This window comes from Hylobates moloch, unplaced genomic scaffold, assembly GCF_009828535.3.
Source record: "Hylobates moloch isolate HMO894 unplaced genomic scaffold, HMol_V3 SCAFFOLD_8, whole genome shotgun sequence".
Classification (NCBI taxonomy): Eukaryota; Metazoa; Chordata; class Mammalia; order Primates; family Hylobatidae; genus Hylobates; species Hylobates moloch.
Window position 1 is genome coordinate 33,309,895 of NW_026652283.1, and position 18,652 is coordinate 33,328,546.

The 18,652-nt window shown below is 42.5% G+C and overlaps 1 protein-coding gene across 2 annotated transcripts in view; it reads left to right on the top strand.

Annotated features, from left to right (window-relative positions):
- Positions 1-18,652, top strand: part of ZCCHC17 (zinc finger CCHC-type containing 17) — a 71,778-nt gene that overhangs the window by 48,706 nt on the left and 4,420 nt on the right. For both annotated transcript variants that reach the window (XM_032160022.2, XM_032160021.2), the window contains exons 6-7: positions 3,120-3,220; positions 5,313-5,455. In XM_032160022.2, coding sequence (XP_032015913.1) covers positions 3,120-3,220; positions 5,313-5,455 — 244 coding nt within the window. The remainder of the gene's footprint in view (positions 1-3,119; positions 3,221-5,312; positions 5,456-18,652) is intronic.

Below are 18,652 nucleotides of genomic sequence, written 5' to 3' on the forward strand. Positions count from 1 at the left end.
CAGCCTCCCAAGTAGCCAAGACTATAGGTCCATGCCACCATGCCCCACTAATATATATATATTTTTTTGAGACAAGAGTTTCACTCTTGTTGCCCAGGCTGGAGGCAGTGGCACGATCTCGGCCCACTGCAACCTCCACCTCCTGGGTTCAAGCAATTCTCCTGCCTCAGCCTCCCGAGTAGCTGAGATTACAGGCATGTACCACCACGCCCGGCTAATTTTTGTATTTTTAGTAGAGACGGGGTTTCTCCATGTTGGTCAGGTTGGTCTTGAACTCCTGACTTCAGGTGATCTGCCTGTCTCGGCCTCCCAAAGTGCTGGGATTACAGACGTGAGCCACCATGCCTGGCCTAATTTTTAAATTTTTTGTAGAGATGACGTCTTGCTGTGTTGCCCAGGCTGATCTTGAACTCCTGGTCTCAAGTAATACTCCCACCTTGGCCTTCCAAAGTGCCGAGAGATTATAGGTGTGAGCCACAACTCCTGGCCCGTAGGGTAGTCTTTAGAAAAAGCAAATATGACTTAACTGTGTTAAAATTATTCATTTGTATGTCTCCCTCCATTGCCAGACTATTAGTTCATTCCAGAAAAGAATCATGTTTTGTTCGTTTTGGTATACGTAATTACTACTATCACTAGTATTAGCACTGGTGCTATCCACTTACTAGCTATACTGGAAAAATGAGATTAATCTCAGAATCTGTGCTGGGATGGATTGGAGGAAGAAAATTGGAGGCAGGGAGACCAGTGAGGGAGTTATTACTCTAGATGAAACATGATGGGAGGCTAAACTAGAATGATGGCAATGAGGACAAAAAGAGAGACGTGGGTGACTGACACATCTGTTGAATTGAGTGTTAAGTGGGAAGTATGATTTGGTTTGTAGTCTGTTAGAAGCCACAGAGTATTGGAATTGATTGTCATGGGGGTTGCTTAAGCTGCAACTCACAGCTACTTGAAACTCATCTCTACAAATAGATATGTGAAAGCAAAAACCACGTTTGTGAGTTGCTTGAGTTATGTCCTCAAGTTTCTGCCTTGGTTATGGGTTTTTTGTTGTTGTTGTTTGTTTGTTTTGGAGACAGGGTCTTGCTCTGTCGCCCAGGCTGGAGTACAGTGATGCAATCTGCTCACTGCAACCTCAATCTTGCAGGCTCAAGTGATCCTCCTGCCTCAGCCTCTCTAGTTGCTGGGACTACAAACACAAGCCACCATGCCTGGCTAATTTTTTTTTTTTTTTTTTTTTAAGTAAAAGGAATCTGTACTGTTAGAAATTAGAATTGTGATTGCCCTTGGGGGAGGCAGGTGACTAGAAGGGAGCATGAGATGGGCTTCTGAGATGCTGGCAATGTTCTGGGTTGTTTTTGGTTTTTTTTTTTTGAGACGGAGTCTCGCTCTGTTGCCCAGGCTGGAGTGCAGTGGCGCGATTTCGGCTCACTGCAAGCTCTGCTTCCCAGGTTCACGCCATTCTCCTGCCTCAGCCTCCCGAGTAGCTGGGACTACAGACGCCCGCCACCTCGCCTGACTGATTTTTTGTATTTTTAGTAGAGACAGGGTTTCACTGGGTTAGCCAGGACGGACTCAATCTCCTGACCTTATGATCTGCCCGCCTTGGCCTCCGAAAGTGCTGGGATTACAGGCATAAGCTACCGCACCTGGCCTTAATGTTCCATTTTTTGATCTGAGGACTGGTTACTTTGGTATGTTCAAATTGTGAAAAATCAAGTGAGCTGTATACTTATGATAAACATATAAAAATTAGTTTGTTCTCACACTGCTATAAAGAACTACCTGAGACTGGGTAATTTATGAAGAAAAGAGGTTTAATTGACTTATAGTTCCACTGCCTGTATAGGAGGCATGGCTGAGGAGGCCTCAGGAAACTTACAGTCATGGCTGAAGGGTGAAGGGGAAGCAAGCGTATCTTCATATGGCGGCAGGAGAGAGAGATAGCAAAGGGGAAAGTGCCACACACTTTTAAACCATCAGATCTCATGAGAACTCCCTCACTATCACATGGGGGAAATCTGACCCCATTATCCTATCACCTCCCACAAGGTCTCTCCCCTAACATTGGGAATTACAACTTAACATGAGATTTTTGTGTGTGGGGGAACACAGAGCCAAACCATATCAACATATATATTATATTTTGGTAAGAAGTTTAAAATTTTTTTAAAAGGCTATGAGAAAGGCAACAAAGAGATTAATTCTGTCTGAGGAGCTCAGAGGAAAAGACTTGATAGAAGGAGAGCTAGTAACTGAACTGAGCCGTGAAATGTCTAGGTATAGTGAAGTGGTGAGGTGAGAGTCAAGTGGGGAAACAGCATTTCAGAGAGGGGGAGAACTGCCTGAGCAAAAGCACTGAACCACATGGATAAGAGAAAATAGACTTCTTTTTTTTTTTTTTTTTTTTTGAGATGGAGTCTCGCTCTGTCACCCAGGCTGGAGTGCAGTGGCGCAATCTCAGCTCACTGCGAGCTCCGCCTCCCGGGTTCACGCCATTCTTCTGCCTCAGCCTCTCTGAGTAGCTGGGACTACAGGCGCCCGCCACCATGCCCGGCTAACTTTTTGTATTTTTTTTAGTAGAGACGGGGTTTCACCGTGGTCTCGATCTCCTGACCTCGTGATCCGCCCGCCTCGGCCTCCCAAAGTGCTGGGATTACAAGCGTGAGCCACCGCGCCTGGCCTGAGAAAATAGACTTCTTTGGCCAGAGCATATTGTGTAAGTAAAGATGAGGCTGGAAAAGTAGTTTAGAGACAGACTGTGAAAGGCCTTGAATGCCAAGGTAAATAATTTGGAGCTGATTTTCTAGAAAGCCTTTGAAGGTGTTTTAAACCTACGAGTGACCTGGTAAGGGTTGTAGGGTGTTTAGCATGGTGAGTAATTATATATTTTCATCCTCTGTGCGTTAGTGAGATGGTTAGTCTCACTCGTAATTGTTAATTTAGGGCTATTTCACATCATTACACTTACTGCCTGTCTCGTTCTGCCAAAAACTTTCTTTCTTTCTCCCCTTTCCCTCCCCAAAACAAAAAACCAACATACAACCTTACCTTGTAGTATCTCTGGCCGTATCTCTTAAGGGGGCCGGCAGTCAGTATCTTTTTCATTATAGGCAAGAAGAGAGGCGGAGGCGATCCTTCCAGGATTACACTGGGCAGAAGATCACCCTTGAGGCTGTCTTGAACACAACCTGCAAAAAGTGTGGCTGTAAAGGTAGGGTGAAGCCGTTGCCCTTTCCACGTTTCTCTCCTTGTAGATGGACCTTTTTCTGGAAGAAGGAGGCAGCCCAGTGTGAGTTTAGTTTACCCTGTTTTTTAGCCAAGTGATGGCCTTTGCTGTTTTTTTCCACCAGACTCACATCAGAGTTCATGGGGTGATGCATTTTCTGTTTTCTTTTCTGAGTGCTGGCCCTACCAGATACTATAGCACTACCACCACTCCTCCCACCCCACCCACAGCATGTACCTTGTCTGGGCAAGACCCCCATGAACTATGCCAGGAGGGGTAAGAGTGTTGGATTATGATTAACACTCTAATTATATCTCCAAGGATGATGATTCAGCAAAAATTAAGCAACCTGGAAATATATAACTTAAAGATCCAAGTCAGACTCTCATCTTTATCTCTTTAATGTCAGAGTTCTGAATACAATATTCTTTTACAGGATATTGAATAAAGAATACAGGATAGTCACTTCTTTTTAGCTCTATTTCCTCAGGTTTCCTCTACTCTTACTCAAATATTAAAAGGTCTTTCAGCCTGATTTCCCTAGTTGGAGATATAATGAGAGAGATTGCCAGCTTCTCATTTTCAGTGTGACCTCAATTGTCACCCCTTCTCCCTGGTCTTCCATGTACCCTACTGTGTTGATTTTTCTATGATAACTGGTAGCAGATTTGCACCCTGGTTGAAGTTGTGGGGTTTTAAGCTCCTATTTATCATTAGCGTAGAGGGGAGAAGGAAAAAATAAAATTGAGAGAAAGAATACCTCCTCAGGAAAACTGTGGGAACATTCCAGGTATTTGGAAAACTCTGCTATATTTCCCTGCCAGGTGCCACCCAGCTGCTGGACCCAGAGGTACAGAGTACTTTACACATAGCTTTTTTTTTTTTTTTTTAAGATAGGGTCACCCAGGCTGGAGCGTAGTGGTATGATCATGGCTCACTGCATCTTTGACCTCCTGGGCTCAAGCAGTCCTACCTCAGCCTGTGAGTAGCTGGGACCACAGGTGTGTACCACCATGTCCAGCTAATTTTTAAAAATTTTTTGCAGAGACAGGGTTTCCCTGTGTTGCCCAGGCTGGTCTCCCTGGGCTCCAGTGATCCTCCCGCCTCAGCCTCCCAAAGTACCGAGATTACAGGCATAAGCCACTGTGCCCAGCCCACACATAGCTTTTTGATTATCTCATACAATTCCTCTGTGCCCCTAAGACAGGATCTACCACAAACTCAGACACAACTAGCAGTGTGGAGCATATTATCTGTTAAAGGGCCCCTCAATACCACTATAAGCTCAGGGAAGGTGGGGGTCCTTTAACCTTAACCGTGTCCAACAGGCATTACATAAAGAAGAGAAGAATCATGAGAGGTGGAATTTGTCCCAGTTAGTAAAGGTCAGGTCGAAGGTAGTTGGTTTTGGTGCAGCAGAAAGCACAGGGCAGGGAGGCATGAGACCCAGGGTAAGTTTGAACTCTGCTTCTGTCTGTATGACCTTGAGCTACTTCTCAAATCTGGGCTTTCATCTTCTACAAATGTAGGATGGATCTGATGATCTCTAAGGTGCTTGCCAGACCTGACAGTCTGTAAATGTTTAGTGCCCCTAGGTGACTGTGCCTATTTCTCTGTGTGTTAGCTTAGATGTGAGTGCCCACTTGCTACCAGCTACCTACAAGCTATATTCCTTTAGGGCTTGGCCTGCCACTCAGCTCCCTCTGCTAAACATCCTGCTCTCTGGAGCAGTCTTTGATTGTCAGGAATATGTTCCAAAATAGATCTTAAAAAATTAATAAGCCCCATTGCTAATGGAGGGCAGCACAAACCTGCATCCTCATATCCTCCACCATTTCGAGAACAGTACCAGTGTTCCCCACAGCTCTGAGACCAGCTGCTAGTCTGGCTGTGGTTGAGTGAGCAGTGTCATGTTGAGGTGGTGGAAAGTCTACCCTGAATCAAACAGCTGCTTTGAATGAACTCAACAATATTTCCAGAGCCAGCTAGCCCATTTCAGGAGCCTGGGGGGAAGATTCACTTGCTGAGAAGAGAGGCTACTTCCTTCTTCTATACCTTTTCTACTTCTCTTCTGCAGGCCACTTTGCAAAAGATTGTTTTATGCAACCAGGTGGGACCAAATACTCTCTGATACCTGATGAGGAAGAGGAAAAGGAAGAGGCAAAGTCAGCAGAGTTTGAGAAGCCTGACCCCACAAGGAATCCTAGAAAAAGAAAGAAGGTGAATGCTACTTTGCTTTTATTTTATCATATCTTTTTCAGGTTTTAAGATTAAAATCTGAAAAGCCTCATGCAGCAGTACACGCCCGTAGTCCCAGCTACTTGTGAGGATAAGGTGGGAGGATTGCTCGAGGCCAGAAGTTTAAGGCTGCAGTAAGCTGTGATTATGCCTGTGAATAGCCACTGCATTCCACTCTGAGCAACACAGTGAGACCCAATCTCTAAAAAGAAATTTTTTTATATGAAAAATGAAAACGTGCTTTTTTGCAGAAATTTTAGAAATACTGAAAAATATAATGAAGCAAACCAAGATCTTCTGTAACCTTTCTACCCAAAGAGGCTCTTATTAGCATTTTATGGTATATTCTAATCTTTTTTCTTTTTCGAGACAGGGTCTCTTGCAGTGGCATGATCTTGGCTCACTGTAACCTCTGCCTCCCAAGTTCAAGTGATTCTCATGCCTCAGCCACCTGAGTAGCTGGGACTACAGGCGTGCACCACCATGCCTGGCTCTAATTTTTATATTTTTAGTAGAGATGGGGGTTTTGCCTCGTGGGCCAGGCTGATCTCAAACTCCTGGCCTCAAGTGATCCGCCTCGGCCTGTGAAAGTGCTGGGATTACAGGCATGAGCCACGACACCTGTCCACTTTTTTCTAGGTAATAATAAATACAGATATATATAGCTACACATACATGTAAATACAAAATTGTGGTCATACTAGGTATAGTTTATACCTTTTTTTCATTTCACTTATCGATAGCATTTCCTAGTATCCTTAAGTGTTCAAAAACTTGATTTAAGAGCAACATAATATTCTACCCTGTGGCTGTATGATGATATATTTAATTATTTTCCTATTACTGGATATTTTTTGTTACTTCCAACCTAAATTTTTGGCCACATCTCTTATTGTTTTCTTGGATAAATTCCTAAGTAAGATTACTGAGTTAGGGCTTTAAGGCTCTTGATACATTTTATCAAATTGCCTTCCAGAAAATACTTATCTGTCCCCAGCAGTGTATCAGAGCATCTGTCTCACTGAATTCCATCTCCTATATCTACTACTATGGCAGAACAATTCATAAAACAGATATTATTGTGGTCCAGAAAGAAATAGTGCATTTGTAGCATGCTACACAGGAAATAAAAACTACCAAATACCGCATGTTCTCACTCATAGGTGGGAATTGAACAATGAGAACACAGGGACACAGGAAGGGGAACATCACACTCCGGGGACTGTTGTGGGGTGGGGGGAGGGGGGAGGGACAGCATTAGGAGATATACCTAATGCTAAATGACGAGTTAATGGGTGCAGCACACCAACATGGCACATGGATACATATGTAACAAACCTGCACATTGTGCACATGTACCCTAAAACCTAAAGTATAATAATAATAATTAATAAATAAATAAATACTCGGACTGGGGGAAAAAAAAACTATTCTGTAGGTTGATCAGGAAATATTTCTTCTATCATGTAGGATTTTTCTAACTATGGCCAGTATATTGACTTTCGTTTTGTTTTTAAATCTTTGGCAAACTTTTGTTGAGGGGTCATTTTGTACCAGGCATTGTAACTCTAGGAATACAAAAACTGTGATGAGGTCCTTGCCCTCAGTGGTTATTATCTATAGATTAAGTATTATCTTAATTTTCTGGGTGAGGAAAAGGTCTTATTATACCATTACAAGAATTAGCCAAGTATATGAATAATAATTTCCCAATCTATATATTCTCTTTCTGGGTGATCCTGTCCCTCCTGAGACATTAGCTGCATTACTGACTTCCACACCCTCAACTAGGATGCCATGGGTACCTCAGACTTTGGCTGGAGTCAGTCAAATCCAGACTTGAGGCTCTTCTGTCCTATTTACTAGCTGTTAATTTGGGGCTTTATTTTTTATTTTCTTTTTGTTTTTTGAGATGGAGTGTCACTCTGTCTCCCAGGCTGGAGTGCAGTGGTGTGATCTCAGCTCACTGCAGCTTCCGCCTCTCAGGTTCCAGCAATTCTTCTGCCTCAGCCTCCTGAGTAGTTGGGACTACAGGCGCAAGCCACCATGCCTGGCTAGTTTTTGTATTTTTTTAGTAGAGACAGGGTTTCACCATGTTGGCCAGGGTGGTCTCAAACTCCTGACCTCAAGTGATCTGCCTGCCTTGGCCTCCCAAAGTGTTGGGATTACAGGCGTGAGCCACCGCGCCCGGCAAACTTCCGTCTTTTCATTTTCAAAGTGGGATTGTTGTGATCTTTGATGACAATGTTCTTGCAGAGGGATGCCCGGCTCCCAAAAATAGATATAAAGCACTGACAAGTAAGTTCCTAATTAGCATTGGCTGTTGTGACAGCCCTAATTATCGTTTTTAGTCCTCCTTCCTAAACATACACACACACACTGCCACCATCACCAGTACCACCAAAACCCTTGTTTCTGTCTTTCTATCATATATTACCTATTAATGGCAGCAATACTCTCCCAGTCTCCCAAGAAAGAAACCAATGTCATTTATTTTCCTCTCCTTTTCCATCCCACATCTAGTCAGTCTCCAAGTCCTGGCAGTGGTGCCTTTTAAGTACATATCTCAAAATTCTTTATCCCATTCCCACTGCTACTGTAGTTTATCCCCTCACTTCTCTTACAGTCAAACTATTGAACGCAGTAGCCTAGGGAGTTTTAAAAAATACATATTTGCCCTCTGCCTCTTAGGTACCATGTTTACAGGGCCTAGGTCTGGGCATTTTTTTTTTTTAAGCACCTTTTTTGGCTAGGCATGGTGGCTTATGCCTGTAATCCCAGCTGAGGCTGGAGGATAGCCCGAGTCCAGGAGTTTGAGACCAACCTAGGCAACATAGGGAGACCCTGTCGCTATAAAACATAGAGAAAATTAGCTGGGCATGGTGGGGCACGGCCTGTGGTCTCAGCTACTCAGGAGGCTGAGGTGGGAGGATCGCATGGGCCCAGGGGTCAAGGCAGCAGTGAGCTGTGATTATGCCACTGCACTCCTGCCTGGGCAACAGAGCGAGACCCTGCCTCAAAACAACAACAACAAAACCACCTACTTTATGCCACTGCCCACTTCTGTTCATTGTTGATTTCTCACCCTGTGCTTTAACTCTGAATGTTGGAGTGTTCCAAGGGAATCTCATCCTGTCCTATGGTTTTAAATATCATCCCTATACTCATAACCCCCAAATTAAGTGCTTGTATCCGTATTTTATCCAAATCTACATTGCTATTCTTAACTTTTTTTCTGGAACTCCAAATTTAGTTAATAGACTGCCTACTTGATGTCTACATCTGGAACTCCAAATTTAGTTAATAGACTGCCTACTTGATGTTTACTTCTGGTTGTCTAGTTAGCATCAAGCTTAACACACCTCCAAAACTTAATTTTCCTAGCCAAAGCTGCTCTTTCCACATTTGGCCCTGTCTCAGTGATTGGAACTCATTGACCCATTTGATAAGCCAAAATCTGCAGCCTTTTTGTATAGTGTTTTTTGTTTGTTTTTATGGTAAAATACACACAACATAAAATTTACCATTATAGAAGTGTACGGTTCATTGGCATTAAATACATTCATATTGTTGTACAACCATTACCGTCTTTCATCTCGAGAACTCTCTATACTCATTAAACAATAACGCCCCCCATTCACCCTTCCTCCCTGCACCTGCAACCACTGTTCTACTTTCTGTCTTGGAACCATATGGTATTTGTCTTTTTGTGACTGGCTTATTTCACTTAGCATAATGTCCTTGAAGTTCATCTGCATCGTAGCATATGTTAGAATTTTCTTCCTTTTTAAGCCCAAATAATATTCTGTTCTATGTATTTATTTTTTGAAGCAGGTTCTTGTGCTGTTGCCCAGGCTGGAATGCAGTGGCACAATCATGTCTCACTGCAGCCTCAACCTCCTGGGCTCAAGTGATCCAGGAGTGTGCCACCACACCCAGCTAATTTAGTTTTTGTAGAGATGGAGTCTTGCTATGTTGCTCAGGCTGGTCTTGAATTCCTGTCCTCAAGCAGTCTTCCCACCTTGGCCTCCCAAAGTGCTGGGATTACAGGCATGAGCCACCACATCCGGCCCCATTATATGTATATACCACATTTTGCTTATCCGTTTATTTGTGGTGAACACTTGGGCTGCTTCCATATTCTGGCTATTGTAAATAATGTTGCTGTGCACATGGATGTATAAATATCTCTGAGACCCCACTCTTCTTTCTTTTTGGTATATACCCAGTAGTAGAATTGCTGGATCATATATTCTGTTTTTAATGTTTTGAGGAACCACTGTTTCCCATCGTACATTCCCATCAATAATGCACAAGGGTTCCAGTGTCTCTACATCCTTGCCAACACTTATTTTCTGGGTTTTGTGTGATTTGGAGAGTAGCCATCCTAATGCTTGTAAAGTGACGTCTCATTGTGGTTTTGATTTGCATTTCCTTAATGATTAGTGATATTGAATATCTTTTCATGTGCTTATTGGCCGTATGTATATTTTCTTTGGAGAAATGGCTATTTAAGTTCTTTGACTATTTTGCATAAGCTTGTTAATTTTGTTGTTGTTGTTGATATGTAGGAATTTTTTATATGTTCTGGATATCAATCCCATCAGATATATGGTTTGCAAGTATTTTCTTCTGATCTGTGGATTGTCTTTTTACTCTGTTGATAGTGTCCCTTTTTTCCCTATCAGATTTAGATTTTTAAAAATAGTGGTAAAGAACATATAACATTTACCATCTTAACTATTTTTAAGTGTACAGTTCAGTAATGTTGAGTATATTCCTGATAGTATTCATTGCACAAAAAAATCTTAATCTTGGTTAAGTTAAACTTACCTTTTTTCCCTTATTGCTGATGCTTTTAGTGTCATACTCAAGAAATCATTGCCAAATCCAATGTCATGAAGCTTTTCCCTTATATTTTTTCTAAGAGTTTTGTAGCTTTAGCTCTTATATTTAGGTCTTTGATCCATTTTGAGTTTATTTTTGTATATGGTATACAGAAAGGGTCCAAAATTTCTTTGCACGTAGATCTCTAGTTTTTAAAACACCATAGGTTGAAAAGACTGTCCTTTTACCCACTGAATGGTCTCGGCACCCTGTTGGAAATCATTTGACCAAATAAGTGAGGATTTATTCTATCATTGGTCTGTGTGTCTTTATGTCAGTACCACACTGTTTTGACTACTGTAGCTTTTTAGTAAGCTTTGAAGTTGGGAGTTGTGGATCCTCCAGCTTTGTTCTTTTTCAAGATTGTTTGGGCTACTTGGGGCCCTTTGAAAGATTTCATATGAATTTTAAGATAGATTTTTATATTTTTGCAAATTTTGATAGAGATTGCATTTAATCTGTAGATTGCTTTGGATAGTATGGGCATTTCAACTGTATTAAATCTTCCAATCCATGAAAATTGGATATCTATTTATTTGTATCTTCTTTAATTTCAGCAACATTTTGTAATTTTCTGTATACATGTCTTTCATCTCCTTGGTTAAGTTTCTTCCTAAGTATTTTATTCTTTTTGATGCTGCTGTGTGAATTGTTTTCTTAATTTTTTTTCCGATTGCTCCTTGTTACTGTATAGAAACACAACTGATTTTAGCATGTTCGTTTTGTATTCTGCAACTTTGCTAAATTCACTTATTCGTTCTAACAGGATTTTTTTGTGGAATCTTTAGGGTTTTCTACATAGAAGATCATGTCATCTGTAAACAGAAATAATTTTCTTGCAGATTTAGTTGTTGTTGTTTTTTTCTTTTGAGGCAGAGTCTTGCTGTATCACCCAGGCTGGAGTACAGTCACATGATCGTGGCTCACTGCTGCCTTGACGTCCTGGCCAGACGTCAAGCCAGATCTAGATTTTTAATTGTGATTCTATTTGTATGTTCCAAGCATTATTCTTTCTCTTTTAACCTTTTAGAGGTAAATGGTACTTGTTACATTCCTAAAGTGGTTATATGGATATCTCACTTCTGTGGGTCTTTGGTTGAGTTCTTTTTGCTGAATATATTGAGTACAATTTGTTATTCCTTTGTCTCTAAAGCTGCTTTGAGATACGTATTTCAGTTCACAAAACCAGTTATTGAGGATCTGCTAGGTCTGAGGCTCTTTATGACCTGCTTAGTCAACCTACTACCCAGCCCTCCATTGCCTTTCACTTAGTGGAGGAATGCTCTGATGAACAATGGCAGTAATAATCATTATACATTATTATTTTTTAAAAGTATCTTTGGCCGGGCATGGTGGCTCATGCCTGTAATCCCAGCACTTTGGGAGGCCAAGGTGGGTGGATCACTTGAGGTCAGGAGTTTGAGACCAGCCTGGCCAACATGGCAAAACCCCGTCTTGACTAAAAATACAGAAATTAGCCAGGCGTGGTGGGAGAATTGCTTGAACCCAGGAGGTGGAGGTTGCAGTGAGCCGAGATTGCGCCACTGCACTCCAGCCTGGGTGACAGAGTGAGACTCCCTCTCAAAAAAAAAAAAAAAAAAAAGTATCTTTGTGTATATGAACTTCTAACTCATGAGTCCTCTTTGATTAAAAAGTTTTCTAGGGAGTTTAGAAGGGTAAAACTTTCCTCTTTTTTTTGAGACGGAGTCTCACTCTGTCGCCCAGGCTGGATGGAGTGCAGTGGCGCGATCTCGGCTCACTGCAAGCTCCACCTCCTGGGTTCATGCCATTCTCCTGCCTAAGCCTCCCGAGTAGCTGCGACTACAGGCGCCCGCCACCGCGCCTGGCTAATTTTTTGTATTTTTAGTAGAGATGGGGTTTCACCGTGGTTTCGATCTCCTGACCTCGTGATCTGCCCACCTCAGCCTAAAACTTTCCTCTTGATGCCCACTATTTCTACCAAGATAGCATCTGGCATCATTGTCCTTTCACCTCATTGTTAATCACGTCATTATCTTTTATGCCTCATATTTGTTTAGTGCTTACAGTTTATAAAATACCTTCCTGTTTTTGTTTCTTTTTATCATTATATAATCCTATGAGATAGCCAGAACAGATATTATTATCCCACCATTTTACACATGAGTAAAATGGAGCTTCAGAGAAATTGACGTAACTCACCGGAAGTCACACAAATATAAGAGATAATGCTGAAAAAAGAACCCATGTCTTCAGATTACTAACAATATTCTTTTCTGTATATCACACTTCAACCATTTATTTAACTCTTCAGTTAGTCATTTACTGAACAAATATGTATTATCTGCTTCATAGGTATCTAGCATTGTGTTAGGTACTTGACATATTAGGACTCATCAAGTCAGTTTTTGGTGGGTTTTTGTTTTGTTCCTAGCTACCATTAGCAGCCATGTGATGTTATCTATTGATTTGTTTCTATTCACAACTGTAAATCAAGATTCCAGCCCTCCTGACTGTTTCCTTTTACCCTCTAAATCTTGGATTCCAGTAGGAGGTTGGTTTTCCTTACTAATAAAATCTTCTGCCTGAGATGGCTTTTCTGGTGTGTGAGTGGCAGATTTGGACACTTGTTTCAGGACTAGTCAGCTCTGGGAGCCAAATATGGAACTGGGTAGATTTGTGAAGGAACATGCCTTTAGCAGTCCATGCTCCTGAGTTGGACAGTGGAGAGTAGGAATGCCTGGCGTGTGGAAGGGCACATATGATAGTAACTCATATAAGTTCAGTTAATGCATTTCTAACAGTTAAAAAAGTAACTCATGAAATAAAGATCATATAGTACCTACACTCAAGCAGCTAATCACATAAGGAGAAAGATAAGCAGCCAAGGTATGTGTGGTGGTAAAGGATGGAAACACATTCCAAGGAGGTTTGATTTTATGGACATCCAAGGACAGGAAATGCAGTGTAGTCAGGCCACCTAGGACTAGAACTGGAAAGTCTCATTAGGTTCTCATCTCTGTTTTTTCACAAGTCTGTTTCATTACCTCCATTTTTGTAGTCTGGTGGAAGACAATGCAAAGCCTCTTAAGACAGAAAATGGTAGACCCGTTGAGGAACCACCAGAAATAGTCCAGGATAAGGAAAGGATGTCACCTTTTACAGATAATGCCTGGTGCTTACTAGGAATACATGCACTAACTACCTGTGAATAGATAGACTTCATAATCTGTGCTGTCTGTCATTCCTTGGGTGTCGTCACTCAGTGAGACCTGCCCTCAGGTTGCAGAGTAATAGTTATTGACTCTTGCTGCTGGCGGTGGGCGATAATGAAGGGAGCAGGGGCAGGAGTAAGAATAACACATCTTCCTAACCTTGAGCCTTCCCACCTCTTTTCATTAAAACTTACATGCATTGAACGCCTTTTCCCACAAGTCCAGGATGCATTGATTTAGTTGTGTGCATCTGGCACCATCAACAATTTTTGTCCCAGTGACTGAATGTTACAAGTAATTTTTGTTGGGCATAATTAGAATAAAAGGAAACTGTGTTGCAATTGGAATGGGCTATGAAGTGGTTGGTAAAGTAGGAATGGAGGTTTTGTAGTGAATCCCTGGATAATCTTCTGATGAACTTGTGGCCTGTGCTTTACTGGCCTCTTTCATTAATCATATGCCATCGTAGGTCTTTCTGAATCAGTGTTATGTTATGAGGAAGTAAGTGCCTTGGGGACCAAGCTGCCCACTGATTATAGTAAACTTTAGATATATTTGATTCAGAATATAATTTTCTTTTGATTTTACCATATGGTTTTCTGCTGTACCATATATAGAAGAACAAGAAATAGGAATGTCATTCTTTGGCTGCAGTGTTGGCTCTGTCCTGCTGTCCAGAGAACTTCTTCTGGTGCCTATATAGAGAAAGGTTGCCAGTCCTGAGCCCACTCAGGGACACATTCTCTGCCTATTCAGATACAGCAGAGAGCATTGCCCAGTGTTGCCTACTCAGAAGCCTTCAGTGGTTCCCTTTCTTCTATGACATAAAGTCTAAGTTCCTTTAAGACTCTTCACAATCTGCCCAGCTTCCTAGCATCATTTCCCACCAGTCTCTTCCCACACACTATACTCCAGCTTCATTCATTAATAGAGCTTCTACTATGTGCTAAGCTCTGTTCTGGCCATTGCAGGAAAATAGTGAACAAAACAGGTAAAATCCCTATCTTCATGGCACTTAGATTCTAATGGATGGGGTCGATTAATACAGATAATAAACTGGTAAACAAATACAAAATAGTAAAAATAATGTTATCAAGTAGTGATAAGTGCTATAGAGAAAAATTAATTTGATTATGGGAGATAGGGAGTCCTAGAATGAGGATGTGGGGAGCAGGTGACTTTCATTTTAGATAGGATGGTAAGGCCAGGCCTTTCTTTTTTTTTTTTTTTTCTTTTGAGACAGAGTTTCACTCTTGTTGCCCAGGCTGGAGTGCAATGGTGCAGTCTTGGCTCACCGCAACCTCTGCCTCCCGGGTTCAAGTGATTCTTCTGCCTCAGCCTCCCAAATAGCTGGAATTACAGGCATGCACCATCACGCCCAGCCAATTTTCTATTTTTAGTAGAGACAGGGTTTCTCCATGTTGTTCAGGCTGGTCTTGAACTCCCGACCTCAGGTGATTCGCCCACCTCGGCCTCCCAAAGTGCTGGGATTACAGGTGTGAGCCACTGTGCCCGGTCTAGGCCAGGCCTTTCTCATGAAGTGTTGTTTGAGTGGATATCAGAAGGAAGTGAGGACACAAGCTATTCAGGTAAGTGGAGAGAGAGCATTTCAGCAAATGTAACAGCTGATGTTGGGAAAGAGTGTGGCATGATTAAGGAACAGTAAGGACGCCAGCGTGGCTACAGTGAAATGAATGAAAAGAGTGGTAGGAGAGGAAGTGAGATCAGAAGGAACCCAGATCATTGGGGCCTTATAGGTGATCGGGAGGATTTCATCTTTCACTTGAGTGAGATGGATGTTATTAGAGGGTTTGAGCAGAGGAATGACGTGATCTGACTTCCTTTTAAGAGAATTATTCTGGCTGCTATGTGGAAACGTAGATGGTCAGAAAGCAAGAGTAGAAGCAGTGAATTGATAGATAATAATCCAGATGATGGTGGCTTGGACTAGAATGATAGTGGCAAAAATGTTGAGAAAGGAGTTGGAGTGTGTATATATTTTGAAGATATAAGAGCAGATGAGGATTGCATCAAAATTTTTGGACTGTGTAACTGGAAGATTTGAGTTAAGAGAAGGAATGCAGGAGAAGTAAATGTAGGAGTAAGGAGCAGTCAGGAGTTTAGTTTGAGTTGCTGTCTACACAGATGGAAAGAAAGCTGGGACAGTCTAGGTTTGGGAGGGGGCGGGGCATAGAAATTGAGATGCCTATCAGATATTCAAGTAGACCATAGAGTAGACAGTGGATATATAGTTTGGAGTTCTAGGGAGAGGCCCAGGTAAGATATATAAATTTGGGAGTCATCTACATATAGATGGTATTTATGTTCATGAGATCACCTGCAGAGTAAATATAGGGAAGAGACTGAGCCCCAGAGTGCTCAACACTTAGAGGTTATGGAGATGAGGGTGAACTAGCAAAGAAGACAGGAAAGGAACAGCCAAGGAAGTTTGTAGAAAAGTAAGAGAATGTGGGAGAAATAACATGAGGAATGTGTTTTAGGTAAGATGGTCTATATCCATCTTGACTGACCAAGTAAATAAGACCCAATAATTGACCACTAGATTTGGCCATGTGGAGGTTACTGGTAATTTTGTTTGTCAGTTTTTATAGAGACAGGGTCTCACTATGTTTTCCAGGCTGGTCTCGAACTCCTGGGCTCAAGAGATCCACCTGCCTTTAGAAAATTAAGTACTGGCTGGGTGTGGTGGCTCAGGCCTGTAATCCCAGCACTTTGGGAGGATGAGGCAGGTGGATCACTTGAGGTCAGGAGTTTGAGACCAGCCTGGCTAACATGGTGAAACCCCGACTCTAGTAAAAAAATATGCAAAACTTAGCCGGGTGTGGTGGCATGTGCCTGTAGTCCCAGCTACTTGGAACTACAAGCAATTCAAGGAGAATTGCCTGAACCCAGGAGCCAGATGCTGCAGTGTGCCGAGATCACACCACTGCACTCCAGCCTGAGTGACAAAGCAAGACTCCGTCCTAAAAATAAGTAAATAAGTAAAATAGAAAATTAAGTACTCAATAAATATTCACTGCTATATTCTGTTTTTTTAGTTTTTGCTTTTATTTTTGTTTTTCTCTCACACTGGGCTGCTGCTATCCTGTTTCAGAACTATAGTGAAAATGGGTAGACTAGCTGCTCTAGCAAGGGATATGTGCTTTTCCTAGAGAGCAGTCTTTGAGATGTTTGAGCAGTGGCTTCTTTCCAGTGCCCCTCTTGACCTGCGCCATGGGCTCACACCCCTATGCCATTTAAAATTTTTTTAATTTTTAATTTTCTATTTCCATCTGATACTTGAATCCATGTCTTTTTTTTTTTTTTTTTTTTTTACCCATTATCTTCTGTTTCCCTTCTCACTTGAATGACGTTGAGAGAGCAGAAGCTTGGTTCATCTTCTGGCTCGCAGTCTTCCCCCACCCCAACTCCCAACTTTGCTTTTGAACTACAACCTTTTTTTTTTTTTTTTGAGACAGAGTTTCCATCTTGTTGCCCAGGCTGGAGTGCAATGGCACAATCTTGGCTCACCCCAAACTCTGCCTCCCAGGTTCAAGCAATTCTCCTGCCTCAGCCTCCCAAGTAGCTGGGATTACAGGCATGCGCCACCACGCCCGGCTAATTTTGTTTTTGTGTGTGCGTGGTGTTTTTTTTTTTTTTTTTTAGACAGAGTTTCGCTCTTGTTGCCCAGGCTGGAGTGCAGTGGCACAATCTCGGCCCACCACAACCTCCGCCTCCCAGGCTCAAGCAATTCTGCTGCCTCAGCCTCCCGAGTAGCTGGGATTACAGGCATGTGCCACCATGCCCAGTTAATTTTGTATTTTTAGTAGAGACGGGGTTTCTCCGTGTTGGTCAGGCTGGTCTCGACCTCCTGACCTCAGGTGATCCACCCACCTTGGCCTCCCAAAGTGCTGGGATTACAGGCATGAGCCACCGCAACCGGCTGAACTACAACTTCGGATGTGATTGTTCTTTTGTTCTGTAGCTCAAGGCTGGATACACAGGGAAAATGACGCCATGTGCAGGAGGATTGGATTGTCTTTGTTCAGGCTGCAAAACAGCTTTTGCATCAGTTGAGGTCTAGGAGAAGGCCATCTCCGTGAGCCCTTCTTGCTAGCTAGAGTCCATGTTCCAGCATGCCAGGACTCTCTAGTGATTTGTTTTTATCTTCCCTCCTCCTGAGCCTTCATCTTTGAGAGAGAAGAAAGTGGAAATAGTGCCAAACTCTGTGTTAGAAAGTATAGTGGTTTTGCCGCTTTAGCCTTGGTCAACTCACTTTACATTTCTGAGTTGCAGTTTTTCCATCTGTAAAATGGGAATAATAACTCATGAATTTTGACTCTACAGACTATTATTGTAAGATAAGGATGCAAAAAGCTTGATAAACTAAAGCACTGTTTAGGTGTAAGCCAGTATTATTACTCTCCTCACTTCTTTATCCAGGCTGGACCAGGCTTGCAGGGAACTGGTACCAGACTCTGTTTTCATTTTTACTTTCCCAGGATATTCACCTATGTAAGGGGCAGAACCCAGTGAGGCTCCTGACCCCATAATATCCTGTGATGGACTTCCATGGTCTTGCCATCCAGGAAGGTTCAACAACATAGCTAAACTATTGATTTGCCAACTCTCAGCCCCTCCCAGCTGTGGTTGTTATAGCTTGGTAATGTGGGTCTGAGAAGCTTTGTTCCCTTCTCTCTACTCCATTGGAGATGCCAAGAAAGAATTGTTATTTCATCTCCTCTTAAAACTTTGACTTAGGCCGGGCGCGGTGGCTCACGCTTGTAATCCCAGCACTTTGGGAGGCCGAGGCGGGCGGATCACGAGGTCAGGAGATCGAGACCACGGTGAAACCCCATCTCTACTAAAAATACAAAAAAATTAGCCGGGCGTGGTGGCGGGCGCCTGTAGTCCCAGCTACTCAGAGAGGCTGAGGCAGGAGAATGGCGTGAACCCGGGAGGCGGAGCTTGCAGTGAGCCGAGATTGCGCCACTGCACTCCAGCCTGGGCGACAGAGCGAGACTCCGTCTCAAAAAAAAAAAAAACTTTGACTTATCTCCTGTAGATGCTTGGCCAGGCTGTCAGAACATCCTGGGAG